The following is a 25,726-nucleotide window of genomic DNA, read 5'->3' as shown; positions in this document are numbered from 1 at the left end:
ATGATGGATCCATGTTCTCATTCTGTTTACGCCACATTCTGACTCTACCATTTGAATGTCTTAACAGAAATCGAGACTCATGAGACCAGGCAACATTTTTCCAGTCTTCAACTGTCCAATTTTGGTGAGCTCTTGCAAATTGTAGTCTCCTATTCATATTTGTAGAGGAGATGAGTTGTACCCAGTGGGGACTTCTGCTGTTGTAGCCCATCCGCCTCAAGGTTGTGTGTGTTGTGGCTTCACAAATGCTTTGCTGAATACCTCGGTTGTAACGAGTGGTTATTTCAGTCAAAGTTGCTCTTCTATCAGCTTGAATCAGTCGGCCCATTCTCCTCTGACCTCTAGCATCAACAAGGCATTTTCGCCCACAGGACTGCCACATACTGGATGGTTTTCCCTTTTCACACCATTCTTTGTAAACCCTAGAAATGGTTTTGCGTGAAAATCCCAGTAACTGAGCAGATTGTGAAATACTCAGACCGGCCTGTCTGGCACCAACAATCATGCCACGCTCAAAATTGCTTAAATCAGTTCTGACATTCAGTTTGGAGTTCAGGAGATTGGCTTGACCAGGACCACACCCCTAAATGCATTGAAGCAACTGCCATGTGATTGGTTGATAATTGCATTAATGAGAAATTGAACAGGTTTTCCTTTAGGTGAGTGTAAAGCGCGTAAAAGCTTGTCCAAGAGTGTAAAAGTAGCAGAACCTTTAAGATCTCATGAAACATTCAGGTGTCTCAGATCTTTAAATCATGGATTGTTGGCTGTTCCAAGATTTAGTTATAAATAAAAAGGTGATAGAGCTTTTGCGGTGAAGGCAACAATGTTATGGAATAGCTTTTACTACTTTGTAAAGTATTTAGATTCTTGTGGGTTTTTATTTTATTTTTATGTATTTTGTTTTAGTATACCTCTTGGTTTTATATTTAGTAATGCTCGACTTCTTGTTTTTTGCCTGTTGTGAAGCACTTAAAAGTGCTATATAAATAAAGTTATTATTATTATAAGAAACATTGTTGCATGATATCCTTTGGGTCACATGCTGTTCACCTGTGTACTTTCTTGTGTGTTTGTGTATAATACAAACCATCTTCTGTGATACTAAACAATGGACTTTAAAGATAGCAGGTATTTCTTTGTTTTTAATTGTGGGTCACATGAGGGGCTAAAGGGACATGGTAATGGGAGAAAAAATATGAGATAGGAGGAAAAAATCTTTTTAAAGCTTTTGCATTCACTCTCAATACGTTTGCTCTTTGCCAATGAGCGCAAAGTTTCTTGGGGGAATGCAAAACTTTTTGCCAAAAAATGCTAAAGCATTCAAATATATAATTCTTCTCCCATTTCATATATTTGTTCCCATCATCATGTCCCTTTAGTGTCTCTGTATGGCTCTGACTGTTTAAAGAAAATTGAAAAAGGAGGAAGATGTTTGTTTGTATTTTTTTTTCTCTCTCTTCAAATGAAACACTTATAGTTCTTTACATAGCTCGCAGCCTAGCACGGGTAAATCCATATATGGTTATCTGAAAAGGTGGTGATCTAGTCCTATTTCACTTTGAAAAACCAGCACAAAAGTAAGATGGATTTGACCTGATCCTGCAAAACATGGGATTTCCACGTCTGGATTAATCTGATCCAACTTAAACTATTTGAACAACTGGACCTTGTTTACGTAATAGGACAGAATTTTTCAACAGTTTTCTGAGTTAATGCTGCCATCTACTGGCTCTTTTTGACATTACACATACTATCAATATACAATTACACTATAACTACTACATTAGGTACATTCAAACCAGTATTTAGACAGCAGATATAATGTTTCTATATTTTTTACTAGTGGGTGCAGGACACTAGTTCATTTATGTAAGTGAGGATAGCATAATTAAGTAAATTGTGACATATTATACTTAAAGATTCTTCATACAGTGACTACCAGTAACATTTATAAAAATTTGACACCAAAATTTATTCAGACACTTTGACCTGACCAAGTTTTGCTCAAGTGTTTTTCTTTAATTGCTAATGTGACCTTTTTACACCACAGACTGAACAAAATTAAGCATTGCTATGTGATTGGTTGATCTAATTGTGCACTTAAATTTATCAGCCGACAGCTATTCAACCTTATTCATTTGTGAGACAGTCTAACAGAAGGATGGCCAAAACCAGTGAGTTCTTATCATATTGTATTACCATTTTCTAAACTATAGCGAATGAACTGTGATAATGTGAAAAATGCTGAAGGTGTCTAAATAAATTTTGGTTTGACTATTATATTACAGATACTATTTTGAATAAAACCCACACAAAGATTATTCCACCCAAGTAATATTTATTAGAACTGATCTTGAATAAAATTCTAAACTCACCTAATGTGGCGCCATCCTCTCCCATAATGCACTTCATAGAAGCGATAATCTGCTGGGTGACTGGTGGGGACATTGAGGTAGCATAAACTGCACTGTGAGAGTGTAACCGGAGGTAATCGATCAGCTCCTATAAAAAAAGAGAGTGGGCATTATTCATTACGCCATTTATAAACTCTGGTTTTTGGATTGACAGCTTAAACTGTGGACAAACCTTCTTTCCTCCGATGTATCCTCCAGCAGCACCAAAGCTCTTGGTGAAAGTGCCCATCATGATGTCAACGTCAGATGGATCCAGGCCGAAGTAGTCCACCACACCTCTGCCTCTTGGTCCTAGTGCCCCGATACTGTGGGCCTCATCCAGGTACAGGTAAGCTTTGTACTTTTTCTTTAGGGCAATGACCTCAGGAAGTCGTACTATTGAGCCCTCCATGCTAAAAAAAGAAGAACGCAGGTCAGGTGTAACATTAATGCATACTCATAGATAGACTAGATATTGCAATATGTGAAAATGGAGTCTTTATGATGTTGTTCTTTTGAGCTATTTGATAGCCAGGAAGTAAACAATATTTTCAAAAGATTTGAAAATTCTCTGATTATATAAATGGTAACTTAAATTTACATTTCAGCTTTATTTTTTACGTTGTCCCATCCCATCCTCATCTGCCATTACAATGTGCATGTGCTAAATATGATATCATTATTATTAATGCTTGCCCCTGGCAATTTCTAGACAAAATGGCCTTCCTCTAAACCAGAAAAAGTATGCAAACCAGCCTCCCTTTGCATACGCTTTTGCACAAAACACATCAGGTCACTGCTCAAGCCTGAAAAGACATCTCCTGTACCTGTAAATTCCCTCAACGAGGATGAGGATCTTCTTCCAGGGCCGGTGGGTTCGAGGTTGGCCGTGCACGATAGCATCCCGAAGCAACTTCTCCAGACTCTGCATATCTGAAAGTAATGGTTAAAGGGTCATTCCAGCTCTGGAAAGATTAATGTGTACTTAAAATGGGTCATTTATGTAGAAGAAATGTGAAATTATTTTTGAATTTGGAGCTTTCTAGACTGAGAAAAGATAGAAAATGTATTTTTGGCTTATGCGGATGAAAGACAACAACTCCCAGAATGCACTTGCTTCGCTGCCCTAAGAGGCCACACCTACCGGTAACAGAGTGCAGTAGTTTAACAAGTCTAGGCTACTAGTGAGTCTCCGTGATAAGTGAGTCTGCCCGAAAATGTGTTTCGAGATCACCTAAAATATCCAGGATTCGGCTTTTGCGATCTACACTCGCCATTCATCATGTTTACTGTGGCGAGCAGGACGAGTTAGGGCCGCGGGAGAACGGCGCAAGGCCGGTGGCGTGATTACCGATGATCAACACCTGTGAGACGCACCTGTCTCGTTTCTCTCACGGAGGAGCGGGAATTTTCTTAGCAATGTTAAAACGCACATCAACCGATCACTCGTTTAGCGTTCATGTAAACACTACATTCAGATTCACCAATCGGAATGAATTCAGTTAGATTGAAACAAAAGGTGTGCATGTAAACAATGAATGGTGACTGCAGAAAGCAAAAGCTGAATCCCCAACCCGATCTCACGGGAATTCGTACGAATTTTACGAGGTGGCTAATTCGTAACAATTTGTACGACCTCACTCGTACGAATTAGTACGATTTAGCTAATTCGTACATATTTTACGAATTAGCCAATTCGTATGAATTCGTACGAATGACCTACCCCTGACCCCGCCCCTAAACATAACCGTCACGTGGGTTTAGACAAATCGTACAAATTTGTACGAGTGAGGTCGTATGAATTAGTACGAATTAGCCACTTTTGAATCATTCGTACGAATTCGTACGAATTGGTCGTGAGATAGGGTAGGAATCCCGGACATCGACGGCCGGACATGTCCGGGAAAAAGAGGACTGTAACCCCTAAAGTTACTACTCAGCTTTCTCCACAGAACAAGAGCCTGCTAGCTTAGCTTCCCAAAAAAGATGGCTGACACTATGTGTAATCCCAATCATCCATAATGCATCCGTCTGCGTATTCAGTACCTTCGTCCATATTTTCAAAAAGTTTCTGCCGGTGAAATCAAACGCACTGGCACTGATCTGTGATAGGTCTGTTAGTGCATTAGGCCCAACCCCCTATGGACGGTTTTGAAAGGGTGGGAACTAGTGCTTGTAGCCTTTACAGATACCCCCCCACACACACTTCCTCCTACAATGACGTAAAATGACGATTTTTGCATCATTGTAGGAGGAAGTGAAAAATGTAAATAGCAGATTTCTCTCGTCTCAAGGGAAAATGAGAGTGTTGCACGACCATTCAATAGATAGGTTTCTAACAATGGAAAGGTTAATGCAAATAGGTGGAGTGTCCCTTTAAAAATGTATATGTATGACCAGCCTTCTCAACTTGCAGATGCTGTTCTTAGCGAACAGCTTACAAAACAAAGCAAGGCTTCATTTTATTGCATTGTTTTCTCAGAGGTTCATTAATATTGTCAAAAGGCATATTCACAGGTATCACCTATGATTCATTTATTCCGCAACCAAAAGTGTTCAGTAATGAGGGAGTGGTCCACGATCCTGTATAACATTAAATATAATCCAATTTGGCTCTGATTGTTTTGCTTTTACCTTCAGTGTGGGCAACTTACTGTTGTGTTTGAATACACGGATGGTAGAGCCAGAGATTCGGGCACCCAGAACCAGAGACGTATGATTGAGCTCATCACTTAAGACCAGACAGCCCTAACACAAACACATACACACACATTCATTTGAATGAAAAGCAAGAATGCACATTAAATAACACTAAAGCGCTTGGCTGAAGTCCACAGTGCTAAGTTAATAAATCTCAGATAAATCTAAGATAAGATAAAGATAAATCTCAGTAGATTACTCAAATAATCAGCAAACTGGGATTCTTCAGAAGAATATGCAGAGTTGCAGGTGCTACACATGACCAGTAACAGCACAAGGTTGGACATACGTAACTTTTTTGTTAATAATGAGCAAATACATCATCAACCCTTTTTCCAAAACGTGTTTTTGTATTACCCTAATTCACTATGGTAAGCCTATTAAAAGTGTGACTGGGCGGGATGGATTTCTTGGGAAATTGCGTACATGCGTCACTCGCCTGTGAATGTTATTACTCAACAGGTGAGTAAAGTATTTTATTGAACAGACAGATTGTCATAAGCAGCTCTTTAATAAAGTTCACTGTAACGCGTGATCTATTGTAAAGGGACATTTCATTATTATTGTTGTTGTACAGATGTGCTGGAATTTATTTTCAAGGTACCGTGTCTATAAACAGGTATAGGTGCAGTAAAGTCAGCTTGAGATATTTTTAATCTAAACTGGTTATACCTCTAGTAGTGAATGTTTTATGAGCAGTAGGATAATCTCTCTCTTTTTTAATTATGAGAAAAAACCATATTCATCTGCAGAGTCACGCAGAGCCAAAGCACAACCTAAACAGTGTTCTTACGCATATTCATAAAATGCATGCAGTTTTGTTTTTTAACAGCTAAAGGCACAAAAGTTGTACCTTTAACTGTATTAGTTCTTCTGGTGTTTAGATATAATGGTATCTGTACTTCCTCATTACTTTACAATGACAAGATGAGTCAAGTTTCCGAAGACAGATTAAGGGTCATGACATGGAAAGTCATGTGTCAATGTACTCGAGTCCTAAACTTTCAGAAAGAGTTTTGAAACTCAAGTTACAATAAATGTCCCTTTTGGAAGTTTTGAGTTCTGAAACAACAATGTGTTTAAAGTTTATGAAACTCTTGTTTTTATTGCCTTACCTTTAGTCCAATGGAAATGTATGTAACATCATAATTATATTACATTTAGTATCCTGGATTCAAAATCAATGTGTATTTTTGAAGCCCACTAAAGTAACTTTTCCTGATTTAACAGGATTTACAGGAGGGGAAAAAATTGTTTCATTTTGTATTTGGCAGGACAAGTTGGAATGTTAATCAAAAGTAATCAAATCTTTTGTGAATGAAACCAGGAATGTGTGTAATAAACACTAGAACAAGAACATGTTACGTGACAAAATACCAGTGTGAGCCAAATAAATATGTCAAGGATCAGATATGGCAAGTGGGAGTATTTCAATAAAAAACAACAGAACGGCCAAACCCCAATGTTCCTTCCCACCCTGCTTTGTTTTGAAGTCAAAAGGAAATTCGTAGCATTCCATTTGATTTAATGTTTGAGCTTATAGTAATACCCTTACTTTTCCCGTCAGCGCAGGAATATTCATGGAGTTTGTAGCAAAGCCCATTCCAAACACCATGGATGACTCCACCCCTAAAAACCTGGCCACCAGCTTCTCCAGCTCCTCGTGCTTGTCAAGATTTCCTACAAGAGATAACAAATATCTCAATGACGCAACATTTCCAACACAAATAAAGTCCCATTATTATCATAAAGATCCATTATGGAGGCATCGTACTTCAATATTAACGACTCAAAACTCCCCAGTTCACACAAGCCATTTATAAACTATGTAAAACAATTTTTGGTTTGTTATTTAAAATCTATTTGTTCATTAATTAGCACAGTTTTGATTAAGAATTAGCATTGAGGAATTTCCGTAGTTCACACAAAAAGAAAATTCTGTCATCATTTTCTCACCCTCAAGTTGTTCCATACGAGTTTCTTTCTTCTGCTGAACACAACATAAGACATTTTGAAGAATATGGGTAACCAAACAGTTGAAGGGCCCCATTGACAAAGGCTACCGTCAACTGTTTGTTTTCCGCCATTCTTCAGAATATATTCTTTTGTACTCAGCAGAAGAAAGAAACTCATACAGTTTTGCAGCAACTTGAGGGTGAGTAAATGACAGTAAAGGAACAGAATTTTATTTTTTTGGGGTGAACTATGCCTTAAAAAGCAACACGTTTAAAAAAAAAATTAGTGATGAAAATCAGCTTCTTAGCTCTCTACCTCCAAAGAAGTTGCAGAGAAACAATGACAAAGGTCTGGTAAGAAATAAGAGTCTTTCATAGTGCTACACATTTCTTTTCCACCATTTCACCATAAAAGCATATCCTCATCCCATCCGAATGACTCTAACAAGAACTGAATACATGAATAAGTATTCTAAGGGTCAGTGAGAGGGTATAAAATAAAATTATCATGACAACGTGAAATTAAGGACAAAGTCTAGATTAATATTATAAGAGGACCAAGTATATGGTCCCTTAAAACCTACCCCAAAAAAGTGTCAGACCATTATTTGTCCCCTATTAAAGCAGAGAAGTAACGGCCGTAAAGATTGAGAGAGATTTATTACCCATCTCCTGCCTGGTGCTGCTCACCCCCACGCCATATTTCACAGTGCACTCAGAGGCAGCGTCGGCGCATGTGCCGGAGCTCTCAGCAAAGCCCAGGTAGTTATACGAGCCCATATTAATAACATCCTTCAGAACCTTGCCTGTGTGTCTGCAGGAAAGAACATGGAATAACCTGAGCATCTGAAAAATACTAATTAATTCTAACACTAATAACAATGACAGACATCACCTTTAAAGGTGCAGTAAGCGATTTCTGAGAAACACTGTTGATATTTGAAATCAACCCAAACAAACAAACCCCTCCCTTCATTGCTCCGCCCCCAAATGTGGATGTCTTATTACCATAGCTGAAGCGAAGTAAAATAATGCATCGTGAAAAATAAAAACGAAGATGACAAATGTATCCATTCCTGCTGTTTTGTATTTTCAGCTTCATTACTTTTAGGGTAAAAGTACGTATAGGGTATCAGACTAAAGTTTTAGATTTCAGACAAACAGATGTCTTCTGACAGGATCTGGTAGAATGAATCATATCCTGGCTTAGGCATAATTTAACACTTACACAAAAGTCCAGTTGTAGTCAGGTGTGACCTGACTCCACCAGGTCTATCTTGGTTTTTTCAATAATAATGTAAATGTGGAATTTGAAATGCAACGCAAGTCGCTTTGGATTAAATGAGTCTGCCAAATCCATAAATGTAAATGTACTTTCCAGATATATATACTCTTTTAAATTATTTTATATAATGTTCATTATGTTGTGCTCTAAGTCTCCATCTCAAGTGGCCCGGTCGGGCCAGTGGTTAAAATTTTTACTTGCCCTGCCAAAATAGGCCCATCACTAAAAAAAAAAAAAAAGAATTAATTACTAATAAAATAAAATAAAATAGGCCTAGTTATAGTTTTACTTGCCTTTGATCCATGTAATCTTAATAAATAAGGTTATGACTTATTATGATGATTTTTTTTTTTTTTTTTTTTTTTTTTTAAATTTTGATTTAGTGATTCAAAGTGTAATTTTTTCTTTTATTCTCTCTGTCTGGTGTGGGGGCGGGTGGGTGGGGGGCGGTGGGTGCTGTTTGTTTAGTTTTATTTTATGTATAACAATCTTTCTGTAAACATTTTTGAGATTTGGATATGTTTTGTGTACAAAAAACTGCTACAAAAAAAAAAAAAAAAAAAAAATAAGGTTATGACACCAAAACTACAAGCTTTAATATACTTTTTTCAATATTGTTAAAGACAGACAGTAATAAAATAGGGGAAAAAATCCAATTGTGAGCAATAGCAAAAATAAATACAACAGAACAAACATATAAAAATGAAATAAAAAGTTCTTTTCAGGTTTTTGATGCAGGTCAAAAATAGATTTTGAGGTACAGAAATAGTAATGAACTATAAAATATCACTTCATAAATATAAATAAAACCTTATCACAGTTATTCAGTCAAGAGCAGTGAGTGCTTTTCTCAGTCTTTTGTTTGAATAACATAATAAGTCAGCAACAGGAATATTAGGATGCTGTCACTTTAAGAGCTGCACGGATACAATAACACATGCACGGTTACACATGCATCTTATCTCACGTTTAAGTTCACCTAAGACATAACCGACTATGTTTACGATGATACTCGACAAGATGGACAATTTTGTGCGAGTATGCCTGTGCAAGCTCAGAAAGACATGCAAGAGTATTCCCGCTGTGAGATGCTGCGTTCTGGGCACGCGCCATGTGTGTCTTTCAAGCTGTCGAGCCCTGTCAAGGTTTTAACGTCATGGCATGATGTTGTAAAGCAGTCATTTTTCATTGACTTTGGTTTGGTAAAATAACACTTGTCGAATTTATAGTGGTCAGACGAAGTCAGACTGAGCACTGAAAGATCCTTTAATAAACTCTGGTTATGTTTACTGTTGACTAGTTTGGAAATCAGACAAACTTGCATTTAACTGGTTTAGGGTATAAGACTAAAGTTTTAGATTTCAGACAAATAGAAGTTTTCTGACGGGATCTGGTAGACTGGATCATATGCTAGCGTAGCCACAATTTAAAACTCACTCAAAGGTCCAATTGTAGTCAGGTGTGACCCGCTCCACCAGGTCCATCTTGGCTCCAGGGACGCTGCATATGGGCCTGTTCCAGTTATCTCTGATCCTCATGTACAGATTCCTGGTGTAGAAGTTCTCAAAGTCCTGGTACAGTGGAACAAAATCCTGTGAACACAGCAACAAAAGAACAATATAATAACTTTTGAACATGGTGACTGAGGTAAATTGTTCTTATTTTGACCACAACTTCTTATTTTTTGTTTAGTAGTGCTCTTCAAAAGCTACATAAGATAGTTACATGTTTCCCAGAAGACAATTTTAGCCTGTTGCCTTCTCGAACATCATTATTTACAGTCCCTCAATGTAAAAGATTGATCTCAAAATCAATAACTACTGGAAATGTTTCAAACAACCCTGAGGATTTGTATAAAGAGCAGTGGACAGTTTAACTGACCGGGACAAACATGGGACTCATGAACAACTATCACATTCAGGTGACAAAAATCATGTTAAAATTTTGAACAGGGGAATTGTGTGTATATTCATTTTGTTTTGACTTTATTTAACATCTGTTATGTGAAATAACTTATTAAAGCGCAAAACTAAATAAATTTGAAAAACTTGCAATTCTTATTAATAAGCAAAGCGCTACAAACAATCAAAGCAAATCTTGATTCTTTTAACTCTACCTTCTGCTGTTCTCTCTCTCTGGCCAGATGACACTTCTCAAACTTCCAGTCCCTCAGGAAATCTCGCAGATAGCCAAAAATGGTAAGGATGCCGTAGCCCACGTAAGTGAGGACGGCCACCAGTAGTGGCGTCTCCTCAAACGACTCGGCAAACGGCTTGTTGTAAAGCGGTGAAGCGCATGAAGCATGATGGTTCTGTTGGGAGAAAAAATGAATATCTAAACATCAGTGTTGGGAGTAACGCATTACAAAAGTAATACATTACAGTAACATATTACTTTTTACTGTAACGCAGTAGTGTAAGGCATTACTAATCAATTTTCAGTAATATTTTACTCGTTACATGTTCAGTGAGGCTTGTATTACAGTTGTATTACAGTGTATTGTCTGCTTTTACTTCTTAAAGGCTACAGACTATGTGAAAGTTTTAAAGCACTCTTTTAGTGCCAATTCAGAGCGGTCACGACTCGCGTCTGTAACATTGTTTTTTCCTCATAAATGCGAACACGAAAACTAAAATAAAATGAATATTTTAAGTTCTATGGAGACTGGAGAGCCAACCCTTCCTCATCCGATTTGCGCAGTGTAATTAACAGAATTACAAAAAATATATTTTGCCTCCTATTTTTTGTCACGCATGAATGTGTGTCTTTTCCCTAATATTAAAAATAAAACAGACTGATATTTGTCTAATGTCTGGAGTCCTTTAAGGAAGTAGCCTATATACATTTCAATACATGTATTTTCTGAGAATTTTTATTTAAAGTTTTGACTGCAAATGTCATGTCCATAATGCTGGACTTCCCCAATTTTAAATAATTTATCCTCAACTAGTTTTGTGGTGTAGGTCTACTATTTTATAATGTTAACTTCAAATAATACTAATAGCCTAATTTAAAGATAAGGTAGCATTAGATCTGGACGGTAAGGAGAATAACGCTGGGAGTTGGAAGAGGTGTGTCGCGATTCTATAGGTTTGTGGATCTGAGTCGTGTGGCGAATCGCGATTTCGGTTTCATATTGCATATCGTTACAGCCCAAAAGTTAAGTTCTACTTAGTTATTTTGGTGAAAGTAACTCAAAAGTAATACATGAGTAATGTAACGCATTACAATTCTGAGACAGTAATATTGTAAGGTAATGAATTACTTTTAAATAACAGTAACAAGTAATACCTAATGTATTACAGTTTCGAAGTAACTTGCACAACACTGCTAAACATACAACAACTGACTGATTACAAAGTCTGCCACATAATTAAAACCAAAGCACACGCCTAAAAGCAACATTAATGTGCAGCTTATCTGATAAAAAAAGGAAAAAAAAATACAGAAGACTAATTTTGTCCGCTGTAATTGTGTCCTTGTGTGTTTACTCTTTAAGATTACTTAAACATTGTTACATTTATGTAAACCACGTTCTGCACATGCACATTGGTGGTGGTTGAGGAGATTCCCCATTCCATGTGAAGCGCTTTGAGTACCTAGAAAAGCGATATATAATTATAATATAGTATATAAATAACAACAAAGTAAATTAATAACTTGGAAACAAACTTTGTTGCATTATTTTCCTGCTTTGAAACAATCTGTATTGTAAAAAGTGCTATATAAATAAAGGTGACTTGACAAGCACACACAAGCAATCATTTTTATCAGTCTAATTCATTTAAAACTGTAAACTCAACAGGTATGAAATATGATCAGTAAGAGAGAAACACTTAATGAGAAGACAAGCACTGGACTGCTAAAGGTTAGTAAGGAGGAAGTATATTTATTTCTTATTCAGAATGCACAGTTGAAAAGAAAATTTATCTATAAGAACATTTCAAAAGGATCAAGTCTAGATAATTCATGTTAACGCATAGAACATAATTAATTGTTTTAATAAATTGACAGTTATAAATAAACGTAGTAGTAATGTATGTAGGTGTGCGCTGAATGCTGTTACCGGAAACTCTGAGATGTAATAATAAGTAGAACGCAGAAGTAGTGCAAGAAGTCCATTGCATAATAATAGTTGAATCACTCACTCACGTCCTCTATTGAAAATGTGAAATGCAGTTTGGACTGAAACTGCTCACAGCATCATCAGCATGTCATCAAGTCACGGACACACTACTCTAAAACCTGTCCTTCCGGTAAGGAACGGCTTGATTCCACAGTTCCAGATCCTGAATCAACCTTCTTACGTAAAGCCTAAGCATGTCAGGGTTAACACAGTTTGTGGAAGCGCTGAGCAGCAGGAAAGGCTTTTTGGGGAAAACCTACATTGCTAAATATGGGGAAGTCTTATATTTACCCAACCAGTTATCAAAACTGTTCTTTTAGGCAGACAAAGCCATGAAGTAATGTGACCCCTAACTACTGAAACTACTTCTAGTAGGGCTGGATGATATATATGAATGATAGTACATTTATTCGTACATGTATGGATTTTTTTTTTTTTTTTTTGAGTTTTCTTTTTTTTAAATTCAAGAAATACAAAAATACAAAGCAAAAAGCCACTATATAAATCTGGAACCCACACCACACCATCCCACCCCTGGTAGAACTCGCCATTCTCTCTTTTCCCATGACAAATCAGATCGTAAAGGCATTTATTTTTTTTTAAAAATGAAGAAAATACTTGAAAAATTGGAAATATGTATTGTGGATAGAGACAATATATATTATATTGTGGATGTTATAATTTCTGTGGCGAATTCAAATGCTTTCTTTACTGGATCTCTTAGCGCTGTGTAGAAACAGTGTCGCTTGATCCCGATTGGTGCATTCACGGTCCGCTCCCTTTCATTACGTTTGCCATTTGATGTTGGGCAACATTGTGGTCACGACAGCATGACTGCTAACAAAAACTTGGTCGCACCGTCAGGAAAAATGGTCCAATGAATCGTTCTACTTCTTAATTCGTTTTTAGACTTGCCATTGTGTTTATAGATTTGTTAATATGTTAATATGCTCTAATTATTGTGATTTGTTTAGCACCTCTCAGGCACCATATCGTTCATATATATATATATATATATATACACACACACAAACACACGTAAAATAGTTTATCAGTCTGTTGAGTAAACAAACAAAAAATGCACTAGCCAATGGCGGTTCTATTGTCAAGGTGTGCGAAGAGGGTTCTCGTGTATAGATCACTGGTGTGTGCGCTTTTGGTGTGAGTGCGAAACCTCTGGGAATTATGTTAACACAATGTGCAATACAAGCAATATTCAACTGGAGCGAATGAGTGAGAGGAGGCGGGTGCGTGTCAATGTGCTGTCGGAGAGGAGAGAGGAACTGCTTAAGATATTTCAGCATCAATGCATAATTGCATTAACCGAAATAACGATATTTTTGACATCACAAAACAAACAGATTGACAAATAGATAGGGTGTCCTGGGTAGTTGTTAGATTTCCGTTTAAACCAGGGTTTCTCAAACTCGGTCCTGGAGGGCCGCTGTCCAGCAGAGTTTACCTCCAACCCTGATCAAACACACCTGAGCAAGCTAATCAAGGTCTTCAGGATCACTAGAAACTCACAGGTAAATGTGTTTGATCAGGGTTGGAGCTAAACTCTGCAGGACAGCGGCCCTACAGGACCGAGTTTGAGAAACCATCAATAAAGACATGTTAAACACTATTTTTACAAAATGATACTATTTTGACCAAACTAAAGATTATTATTAGGGGTGTCACGATTTCGATATTAAATCGAAATCGATCGAAATTAATTCAATGGTATCGAAATCGAAATAAAAAATGGTATCGTCTATACTGCCACGCCCCATGTCGCGTCCGTGATGGAAAGTTCAGATCGTTTTACTGACTCTATTGTTCAATCTCGTTCATCAAAATTAACTAAACTTTTTTTCTAGTCATTTCAGGGGCTTTAAATGTTATACTATTAAGTTATGTTACTTGTTTTTGTTATATTTTAAATTTGGCAATGGTGTAGTGTACATTGTGAACAAATTTATATTGCATAATGCATAAATGTGTAGTCTAAAAATTGCATAGCAATCTGCGCTTTACATTTTTTACATTTTTTTTTTTAAATCGAGAATCGAATTGAATCGTGACCTTAGAATCGATAACTTAATCGAATCGAGGATTTGGAGAATCGTGACACCCCTAATTATTATTTAACACTTTTTATTTCTGTACACCAATAATATATGATAATTAACAGCAATATTTGCCTACTGTAAATTATGTTTTACTAAAACATTTTTAATACATGGAAAAAGGACGTAATCATCATCACATTATCAAAGAGCGCTTAACTGGTTTCCCTCAAAGATGACTGCAGCTGGAGAATTGAGATGTATAGATTCTGCTGTCGCGTCTGTTGAAAAATAAATCGACAGCACATTCATTTTAATAGACAAACAGAAAACTGCAATCAAGGCATTTGTCGATCGGAAAGATATTTTTGCCGTCCTTCCTACATGATTCGGCAAAAGTGTAACTTATCAGCTGGCTCAGAGAGTCGCAAAGGCTACCTTCACACTGCAGGGCTTAATGCTCAATTCCGATTTTTTGAAAAAATTTGATTTTTTTGCACGGCCGTTCACATTTTCAATTAAATGCGACCTTTTGTGATCTCCTGTGTGAACGTGAAATGACCCAGAAGTGACCCGCATGCGCAGAAGAGTAATCAACAGTCAACGACGTCACTTGTTGTTTGCGGAATAGTTTTTTTTCCCATATTATTTCGAGCTTTTGTTTCATTATTATTATTATTATTGCCACAGCCCACAACACAGACAACAATTATTTTATCGACGGGCAAAGTTTGCACATAAATGTAAGATTTTTCTGATCCTCACCGACCTAGTCATAAAACCCGTTTAATTGATAGTGCGCGTCCTCGGCGCTCCTTGCTTTGTCACCGGTGGCCGCGGTGCGACACTGGTGGCTGGTGTTGCCAGATTGGGTGTTTTTTCGCTACATTTTAAGGCATGTATACATGTGTTTTAGCCAGGTTTTCGCCTGGAAGGCTCTATAGAAATCAATCTGGCACCCTACTGTACGAAGTTAAACTGACAGAGAGCGCACGTTCACAGACACCAGAATGAACGTGTTCACAGTAATGTTTATCAGGCAGTAATACAGTATATGAACGCGTTCATGCACTATCGTTCATTGAACGCGTTCAGGCACAACTCTGAGGAAGAGAAACGTCTGCAGCAGCCCATAACAGTGCAGAAACGCGTTGGAGTTAGCGTGTATTGGCTAGCTACAGGTGCGTGCAATGACGTGCGGGTCGGATATATGTGACCAGGGGCCTCATGTATAAACGTTGCGTACGCACAAAATGGGCATAGAAATATGCGTACGCATTTTTCCACGCGCACATCGGGATTTATAAAAAATAAACTTGGCGTAAATAAGTGCGCACCGTAAGGATGCTCTTGACCGTGCGTACGCACTCTTTTAGAAGAGTATGGGTTTTGGCGACACCGATGGTGAGCTGGAGTCAAATGTCTTTTTGCTTACTATTAGACAGAGAGTCTAAAGAAAATTATACATCTACAGAAAGATAATACAAATATAATTTCACAAACCTATCATCACTTGAAGCAAACATCCATCCCTTCTTAAATGACCGCGCCTGCACGCGGGTTGGGCCGTTTGGTGAAACTGACGCACATATAGCCTATAACCTAACGGCAGATGGAGTAAAACCGTAAATCTTCATTATGAGTCCAAATCATAAATACAGTCCATATTCACAATAACAGTTTAAATAAATAAGAGAATGGTTTAAACTATGTTTTACTTTTGATATAAACATTTAGATTAAATATGCCATTCTCATTAATGGAGTTAAACTCTTAAACTACATGAAATCATTACTGAGAAGTTACTATATATATATATATATATATATATATTCAATAAATAGAAATAGACCTATTTGTTGTGGATGCATTGCTTTTGAACACTTTTCTTCTGGCATGCTGTGTTTTAATGTTTTAACTAGAGATTGTCTGAGAAAACTGTTTCGTGCAAATAATGCACAACCATGTCTATCTCTTCCCTTAAAATCTCTTCCATTATCCATTAAAATATAAATCAATTAAAAATACTATTTGGCCAGTGGAAAAGATTGAGAAAAACTTTCTCTGAAATGTATTTAACACTATTTGATTTATTCATTCAAAAACAAGGCAAGGATATAGGCTACTAAAAAAAAATTTTTGTAATAATGTGACGGCACATCCGCATTTCATATTTTCCTAACGTCTTGTACCGTTAAACTTGATATCACGTGGATGAATAATCATATGCAAATGATATGCAGATGAGGATATGCATAGTAAAACTAAGCGTTGTAATCTCCATATATGGTTATTTCGGGGAGGAGACGCACGTGCGCATAATCTCCCGCTGACTGGGTTTTATAAAGTGAATTCTGCGCAGGTTCTGGCGTACGAACGGTTTTATAAATCTGAAAACTTTTGTGCGTATGCAAATTCTGCCTTATGTGCGTACGCACACTTTAAGGATGAAATCTACGCAAAGTTTTATGCATGAGGCCCCTGGCCGTTCAGATTGAAGTCGCATTTCAAAAGATCGGATTCATATCGGATTTAGACCACATACCCAAGTGGCCTGGGTCGCATTTGTAAAGATCGGATCTGTGTCGTTCAGACTGTCATGAAAAAATCAGATACAGGTCGCATAGGGGCAAAAAAATCGGAATTAGGTCGTTTCAGCCTGCAGTGTGAACGTAGCCTAAGAAGATGGGACGTAATGTAAAGCCTGTGGTCGTTGTGGTTTCTCCTTTGGTCGCACTCATGGAGGACCAAGTAAAAGAAGCAACACTAGTTATTTTACTTCTAAAATAATTAAGTTATATAGTTAAAAACTGGGCTATGCAAAGTAGTTGAGTTACTGCGTTGCTCTGATTGGTTGTAGGTCTACCGACTATCCAATTGAGTGCAGTTTTTTTTTTTCCTGGTTCGGTTAATACACGTCTCATAATCAAATTCCTATAGAGCAGTTTCAGACTCACATTGTAACTAGAATATGAGTATGACGAAATCAGGCTGGTGACATTATTGTGCAATGAACAAATAGTTGAACAAAATGTTCAGAATGTTTTTTTAATCAGTTCACTGAAACGGAACGTTAGGCCTAGAGCCGGCTGCATAAACTGCTAAGACTAGTTAGTCATCACTTTTTTTCTTTAAGACTGTTCAAAATTGTTCTAATGGGATAGTTCACCCACACATTAAAATTCTGTCATTAATTACTCACCCTCATGTCATTCGTTCATCATCTGAACACAAACTAAAATTTAAAATCTTTTTGATCAAATCTGACAGCTTTCTGTCCCTCCATTGACAGCTGCGCAAATACCACTTTGATAAAATACCACTTTCAAAAAAGTTCATAAAGAGATTGTAAAATTAATCAATGAATCGAGTGGTAGTCCAAAATTTCTGAAGAGATAAGATGAAAAGATTAAATGTAGGCTTTTATTCACATATAAACATTTATCAACACATATATCAGTTGTAGTAAACTGAAGCTCAAGCATGTTCGCTTGACGTGTGTGAACCAATGATGTTCAATCCAAGTCATATGGATTGGGTTAACAATGTAAACGCTGTAAATAGAGTGAGATGAATCTCTCAGATTTCATCAAAAATATCTTAATTTGTGTTCAGGTGAGTAATAAATAACAGGTTTTTCATTTTTGGGTGAACTAACCCTTTAAAGGGATAGTTCACTTTGAAATTAATTTTTGATATGTTTTAGCTTACTTCAAGGGCAACCAAGATGTAGGTGTCTTTGTTTCCACAGTATTTTCAATTTTGATATTTTCAGGTCAAACCATTTGTCTGTCAGTCATATAATGGAGGTATATGGTCACTACCTCAAAGAACATGCACAGAGAAGTCCAAATTAAACATGATTTAATGACTCATAAATGTAAGTACACATTGATGGCCTAAGACATCAAACGAGCGGTTTGTGTGAGAAAACAAACAGTATTTATATCGTTTTTACCTCGTGTAACCACAGCCACAGAATGGTTTGACCTAAAAATATCAAAATTGAAAATACTGTGGAAACAAAGACACCTACATCTTGGAAGCCCTTGAGGTAAGCTAAAATATATCAAAAATTAATTTCAAAGTGAACTATCCCTAACTGTCAGTTACATAAACATAGATTTGGAATAATTAGGTACTAAAAAGTAAGACTGACTGCCCCTTGACAAACTGCTAGATGGTCACACTAGTACTTAAAGGGATACTTCACCTCTGGAAAGATGAATGTTTATTTAAAATGGGTCATTTATATGCAAAAATTTTTATTTTTTACACTGAGAAAACACTTTCTAGACTGAGAAAAGCCAGAAAATGTATGTTTGCCTTATGTGGATGAAAGACAACAACTCCCAGAATGCACTTGCTTCGCTGCCCTAGGAGGCCACGCCTACCGGTAACAGAGCACAGTAGTTAAACAACAAGAATAGGCTGCTAGTGAGTCTCCGTGATGAGTCTGCCCGAAAATGTGTTTTGAGATCGCCCAAATGTCCGGGATTCGGCTTTTGCGTTCTACACTCGCTATTCATCATGTTTACTGTGGCGAGCGGGACGAGCGAGGGCCGCGGGAGAACGGCACAAGGCCGGTGGCGTGATTACAGATGAGCGACACCTGTGAGACGCACCGGTCTCGTATCTCTCACGGACGAGCGGGAATCTTCTTAGCAATGTTAAAACGCACATCAACCGATCACTTGTTTAGCGTTCATGTAAACACTACATTCAGATTCACCAATCAGAATGAATTCAGTTAGATTGAAACAAAAGCTGTACATGTAAACAATGAATGGTGACTGCAGAAAACAAAAGCTGAATCCCGGACATCGACAGCCGGACATGTCCGTGAAAAAGAGGACAGTAACCCCTACTACTCAGCTTTCTCCACAAAACAAGAGCCTGCTAGCTTAGCTTCCAAAAAAGATGGCTGACACTAGGGCCCCTATCTTGCACCCCGTGCAAATGACTTTATACACAAACGCATGTATCATTTTCCTTCCACAGACGCACGTCGGTAAACTAGGAAATGAACTTGTGCTCCCTGGGCGGGTCGGCGCAAAAAGGAGGCGTGCTTCGACGCAAACATTCCCTAGTGCTATTTTGCAGTTCCAGAAAACAATTGTGCCACTGTGATATGACGCTCTGATTGTTTTATTTCACATTACATCCAAACCACACCTATGAATAATGAAGCTACTTCAGACCAACCCCTTTTAAATTTGCGCCAGGGGCATTTATCCCGCCGGGAAAATAGCAACTGCGCCGGGATTCGCCCACAAAGTTACTTGCGCTTTGACACTTGCGTTCCAGATCGTTAAAATAGGCCCCTATGTGTTCATTCTGTGAGTGAGATCCCACCCTCTATGGGTGGGTTGAGAACATGCAGGACAGACCCTACTACTGACTGGCCAAAAAATCCCCCAATGACGCAAAATGATGATTTACAAAAATATACATAAATCTCTCATCTCAGGGGGATATGAGGGTGGAAAGCACGGTAATTCAAAAATACTACAAAGGTTAATGCTAAATCCTGAGTTATCCCTTTAAGACACAGCATTAACATAATAGCCAAGTTGTTTATGCTATAAGTGATTCACAGAAAGGAATAATTTTTGGAACTGAAATTTGAATTAAATTTATTAAATATTATCTATTATATTAATAATCAATATACTGGCCAGATCTACTTGTGGTCTGTGCATTTGCGTTTAGCTTAAAAATGCTTCACAGCACACCTGACTCAAAGGTCAATTTCTATGACCCAGCACGAGGAAAACTAGCTTGCCAACACACTCATTTTCTTGGAAAAATTGTTGACCCCATGTGCTCTGAGCAAACATCCTCAGGTTGCAAAGAACAAAGCGCTGCTCTCTCTAGTTACATGCAGAACACTACACGGTTATTTTCCAAGCTTGTGTCAATACAAAACAGAGACAAGCAAACGCTAGTGAACGCTAACCCCAAACAACTCTATCTATCCATCTCATAACCACTCATCACAATTTAATGGGCTGCTGATGCTTTTCATGTTGAGTATTAAAAGTAGGCAGTATATAATAACTCCATAATAACCAAGTCATAACAAACCTCATATAATGTTTAGATCATGTAGGCTACATTTAAATGTGAAATACCAAGTCTCAGCACACGCAAAACTACTTTAATGCACCTTAACTATCGATTTATGTTATAAAACTGGTAGTTCTAGATGCTGACTGTTAATAAGGAGCTCAGACTGTGTTAAAATTCACAATACAGTAGCAGCTATGACATGAAACATACGTTTAACAACCACTAATCTCAGTTTACAGGTTAAGGTAAGGACAGTTTATTCTAGCAGAAGATTGGCACTTCAAATTTTTGCTTAAAAATATATTAATATTCTATCCATAATATTTTGTTTTTATGATTTAGTACCCTAGCGGTTTAAAAAAAGGAATAAGGCAATTTAGGTAATATTTGCAACACAGTAAATTTAAAAGGGATGCACGCTCGGTATCGGCCAATCAAAACAATTATTTTCACTATCACTATTAAAAACAGCCAATGATCAGGGCTGATTTATCCCTTCAATCAAAAGGAGGTGGAAAACGTGTCAGACTGCAACTCCTACTGTGTGTAGAAAATGTCTCGTTGAATTTAGAGCTGTCTACGTGACAATAACACATTAAGTTAATACCCCTTATTCAGAGCAGCGCCATGACAGGTATGAAAGTGAGGCTGTGAGGGATAGACTTACCGTGTTTCCAATGGCATCCGCTGTAAAAAGCTGAATAAAACTGCTAGATACTTACAATTTTCCACAGCTTACATTGTCGGGAGTTTTTTTCAGTTGATTAACTGAAATTTCTTGGAAAGATATTTTTTCAGTGTTTCATGAGCAGAACAATCCGAAAACACATTAAATAACAGTACAGGTCATTGAAGAGATGCATGACTATCCCTCACAGCCTCGCTTTCATTCTCATTAAAAATCAAAGATGGCGCTGCCGTGAATAAGGCGTATAAATAGCAATGTTAAAGCAGGCTTTATTTGACCCTATGATTCACAGTCTGTGGTTCAAGCCAGGGTTGCCAGGTTTGTGGTTTCCCCTACAGCAAAAATTATTTGTAGCACTAGCATGCCTCCCATCCAATAATCAAAAAGAGCTTTGTGCTCTATTACAAAGTCTCAGCCTTTCAATTCTGTCCTTTTTATCACAAAAGTCAAACAATAACGGGTGTTTTGATGCTCTTATGTGACGTAACAGAGCACGGACCGTGAGGCATCTGTTCTTCTTTAATACAAGTTGTTATGGTATGAATGAACATCAGAAGGTACAGTAGTACAACTTAAGCCTAGTTCACGCTACAGGATTTTGAGCCTGGTTTGCAAATCGTTGAGCTCGTCGACAGGTCAGGGTGTTATCGCATGCAAATCGCGGGGGATTAGCAGACGTTGAACGCTTGCCAATCTCTTAGTATGAAAGAGCTAACAACGCATCAAAGACGCTCGCAGACACGTCGCAGAGCCCTAAAAAAATATCTAGCATGCTAGATATCCAGAGCTGTCGCACGACTCAACCTCAGTGATGTCATGAGCTCCAGCCAATCAGAGCAAGGCATGGGTTGAGGTCACCGGTAAAATCTTATTTTTTCTTTTTTTGCATTTGTTGCATTTTTTTCTCAGAGCAAATCATCACGCAAACTGTTTGAAGCACTAGTTTCTGTCTGACGGCCATATTCACTTGTTGTGTTCTTCTCTTCTTCGCTGGGTTTTGGCGCTTGTGCTGTTTTGCGTCATTTCCGGTTTGACTTATTGAGACAAAATGTGGTTTGTAGACAAGATAGAATCGTGGGGTGACAGAGTTGTTGTCAACTCGTGTAGAGTGTTACCTCCTGTTGCGGATCAATCATGTTGTGTCGTGTGGTGTGAACAGCTCAACAACTTGAACACTCCTGATTTCACAGAAAACAAGTCATGTGTGAACCGCACAATTCAGCCCGGCGTTTTAAAATCATGTAGTGTGAACAAGGCATTACTGAAATGTATCATGTCTCATGTATCGCACAATCAGGGTTTCAGCAGTGGAAAGACATCAATAAATACAGCTGTATGTATGTTTGAATCATTTTGACATGAAGACGGACGTTTATTAAAACTACAGTATGTGCAACTGAGTTGTGTACAAACAGTTAAAAAAATGTTTTTAGTGTAATTATTATATCAGAAAACGAATAGCAGAATGTAAAAGTTTGGGCTCTATTGTTAATTTTAACTTTTAATATTATAGTTGTACCAAATAAGTAGGATCCCAGTATAGTTTATAGCATTAATCGGGAGATTTTATTTTTCCTTAAAAAAATCTAACTGTCTGTATCAGTAAGTATTCAGAAAAAAAAAATGTATCGATGCATCTCTAAAATTTAGTCTCAACTTTAAGCATTACATTTTTTCAATGAGACCAGGGTATGTTTCCAAAAAATTAGGGTGTGTTTTATAATAACTATAATTCTTCAGTCAAAACAAGTGATTAAAAACGAGACATAGCTATCTTGAATTATGATTTTAAAAATTAAAGATTTTTTTGTGAATCATGATAAATTGTAATGTCATCAAATCATTTATATTTTTATTGTCATATTTTGGTAACACTTTGCAATAAGGTTCATTAGTTAACATTAGTTAATGTATTTACTAACAATGAACAATACAATTGTTTGTTCATGTTAGATCTCAATGCATTAACTAATGTTAACAAATACAACCTTTGATTTTACGTATTAGTAAATGTTGAAATTTATATTAACAAAGATAAACATTTAAAACCCATATGTTGTGTGGAAGATGTGTGTATACATTTACACACATGAAATCTGTATTTTAAACGTATTAAATGTTATTATTACTTTCAGTTCATTATAAGCATTTCATTTCTAACCAGGCATTTATTAAAAATAAAATGTACCAACTTAACAGCAACTAAATTATGTTAAAATTTAGGAATAAAATGATAGATACACACACACCCCTAATATATATATATATATACACACACACACACACACACACACACATATATATATATATATATATATATATATATATATATTTTAAAGAAGATTATTTCATTTCGGCTAACTTAGTTTATTGTTTTTGAACTGAAAAAAACTCCTGAAACCATGATAGACTTTAATGAGATCACACACCCAAACACCCGCACCCACACATAAACACGATCAACGTTCCGCTCAGACAACAAAATACGTAACGTAACTCACAATAATTTCTGTATGAAACCGAATGTATTTATCTACTGTAACAGGCAGCTGCTGTGTGTGTACACCGGAGCGTGTTTCCGGATGTGTGCATGGCAGGAGGCGGCCTCACCTTCTCCGCCGGGCGGCGGTATCTCTTCTGCTGCTGCTGGAACACGCAATGGCTCTTCACGAACCCATTTCCATTCGCTTTCTTGTCTTGTTTCGTCCGGTGAACGGTATCTCCATTTAAAAGCTTACTAGCGGAGTTTTGCGTCATGGCAGGCCGGGGATGTGTTCTTGGTCTCCTGCTTCACTTGTTTAATCTCTGGAGTTCCCGTATCCTCCAAACCGTCGAATGACTAAGACACGCCCACTCTTAGATTACTGAAAAGACCTCGCCCTCCACACACACTCACAGCCAATGGGGTTGAGGGACGTTTTGCGGGCGTGGTAGTTTGTTACTGAAGCCACTGGGGGCGTGAACCCACCAACCTACCTTCTGTCTTACGTCACATATTATGCGTTTTTTATTGGATACTAGATAAGCTCGAGAGTAATGGAAACTCTGACATAACAGGCTTACGTTAAATATCTAACTGGGTGTAAGCATTATTGAGATCTCTTTTGTGAAAAAGACTTGCTTGTTCTTGTCTATGATTAAAATAAGCTCAAGTCTTAAAAAATGATTTTAGAGTTTTAAAGTTTCAGCACCTCTTGGCACTTTTCATAAATAGGCTAAGGTACAACATTTGTTTTTGAAAGATTTGAAAGAAACACTGTGTGTTTAAAATAATTAATTGATGTGATACAAATGTACTTTTATGAGTATATATGACTTTATTTTTTTGATTGAGTACACAAAACACATTTTAAGTAATCAGAATTGTTTAATTGTTTTGAGTTTTATGAACTTTAAGATTATTTTAATTTAAACAGACTAAAATTTAAGTAAAACTGGGCTGGGAATTATATTTCCCAGCATGCTTTGCCATAACTCTCTAAAGGGAGAGAAGAACACTTTTTTTTTTGCTAGATTAATGTGAAGTGGGGAGTTAAGTAGTGTTTAATGTTAGCCAATAGAAGAGTCTCTGTTCTGTTTTTTTTTTTTTTTTTTACAGTTAGCTATGTTAAATGATTTATATCGCTAAACTCATTCAGAAATTTCTATGGTATGCTAATGCTATCAAAGCACTCTGTTATCATTTAGCAAGTTAGCATTTACTGAATTATTTAGTTCAAGCTAACTTATTTCACTATTTAAAATATTTAAATTGAGATTACATGATAATTGCGAATGACATGTGTGAGTTAGCTTAGCATAATATTTCAAGAGAAATTAAAATGTATGAGCAGGCCTACAAAATAAAAACCTGCCAGTTCTGCTTAATTAAATAAAACTTTCTTACCATAGAAATTTTGATGAAACTGATTGTCTTCTCTTTTTTTTTAGTTTTGCCAGCTTATTTGGTTTACAGTGAAAAAAAAAATATATATATTTCCTGTTCTTTATAAAAAAAGAGTGCTTTTTATTATACCTTAGCATAAATTTAGGCATTATGATTGTCTTTGCTATATATTCTATCAATAGATAATAAAATATGAAAATAAAAAAATATTAATCAAATTTAAAATCCATCAATCTCAGGTTAAAGGCTTTCAGATTCAAGAGTGCACTCATTTCTATCATTATCCTCATTTATTTAATATAACATACAATTTGATGATATTTGACATGTTATTTGACATGCAGTGGGTTTTCCTCATGGGGGCTGCCATGTAAAGATCACGTGTCAAGCTGAATTTTACTCTCTTTGGTATCCCATTTGCTCAGAGAACATATTAATCATGGCTAACTGCATATTTGTTATTTCTACAATGGCATGCAGAAGAGAAAACTATTCCCAGATGCATCAAGGAATCAGAATAAATCCAAGATGACTGCCAATAATAGCCAGCACAACATAAACAAAAAT

The 25,726-nt window shown here is 36.9% G+C and overlaps 1 protein-coding gene across 1 annotated transcript in view; it reads right to left on the bottom strand.

The window, feature by feature from the left end:
* The window catches only part of sptlc2b (serine palmitoyltransferase, long chain base subunit 2b), a 33,242-nt gene extending 9,134 nt beyond the window's left edge, over window positions 1-24,108 (bottom strand). Inside the window, exons 1-9 of the mRNA XM_039675017.2 lie at window positions 23,884-24,108; window positions 10,453-10,647; window positions 9,774-9,928; window positions 7,717-7,865; window positions 6,652-6,776; window positions 5,051-5,144; window positions 3,224-3,329; window positions 2,590-2,809; window positions 2,379-2,505 (exon numbers count right to left, since the gene is read on the bottom strand). Of these exons, the coding sequence (XP_039530951.2) occupies window positions 2,379-2,505; window positions 2,590-2,809; window positions 3,224-3,329; window positions 5,051-5,144; window positions 6,652-6,776; window positions 7,717-7,865; window positions 9,774-9,928; window positions 10,453-10,647; window positions 23,884-24,030 (1,318 nt within the window). The 5' untranslated portion in view covers window positions 24,031-24,108. The remainder of the gene's footprint in view (window positions 1-2,378; window positions 2,506-2,589; window positions 2,810-3,223; window positions 3,330-5,050; window positions 5,145-6,651; window positions 6,777-7,716; window positions 7,866-9,773; window positions 9,929-10,452; window positions 10,648-23,883) is intronic.
* Between the last annotated feature and the right edge of the window lie 1,618 nt (window positions 24,109-25,726).

Source organism: Pimephales promelas, chromosome 13, assembly GCF_988280905.1.
Source record: "Pimephales promelas chromosome 13, fPimPro1.hap1.1, whole genome shotgun sequence".
NCBI classification, from domain to species: Eukaryota; Metazoa; Chordata; class Actinopteri; order Cypriniformes; family Leuciscidae; genus Pimephales; species Pimephales promelas.
This window is presented reverse-complemented; position numbering and strand designations above follow the sequence as displayed.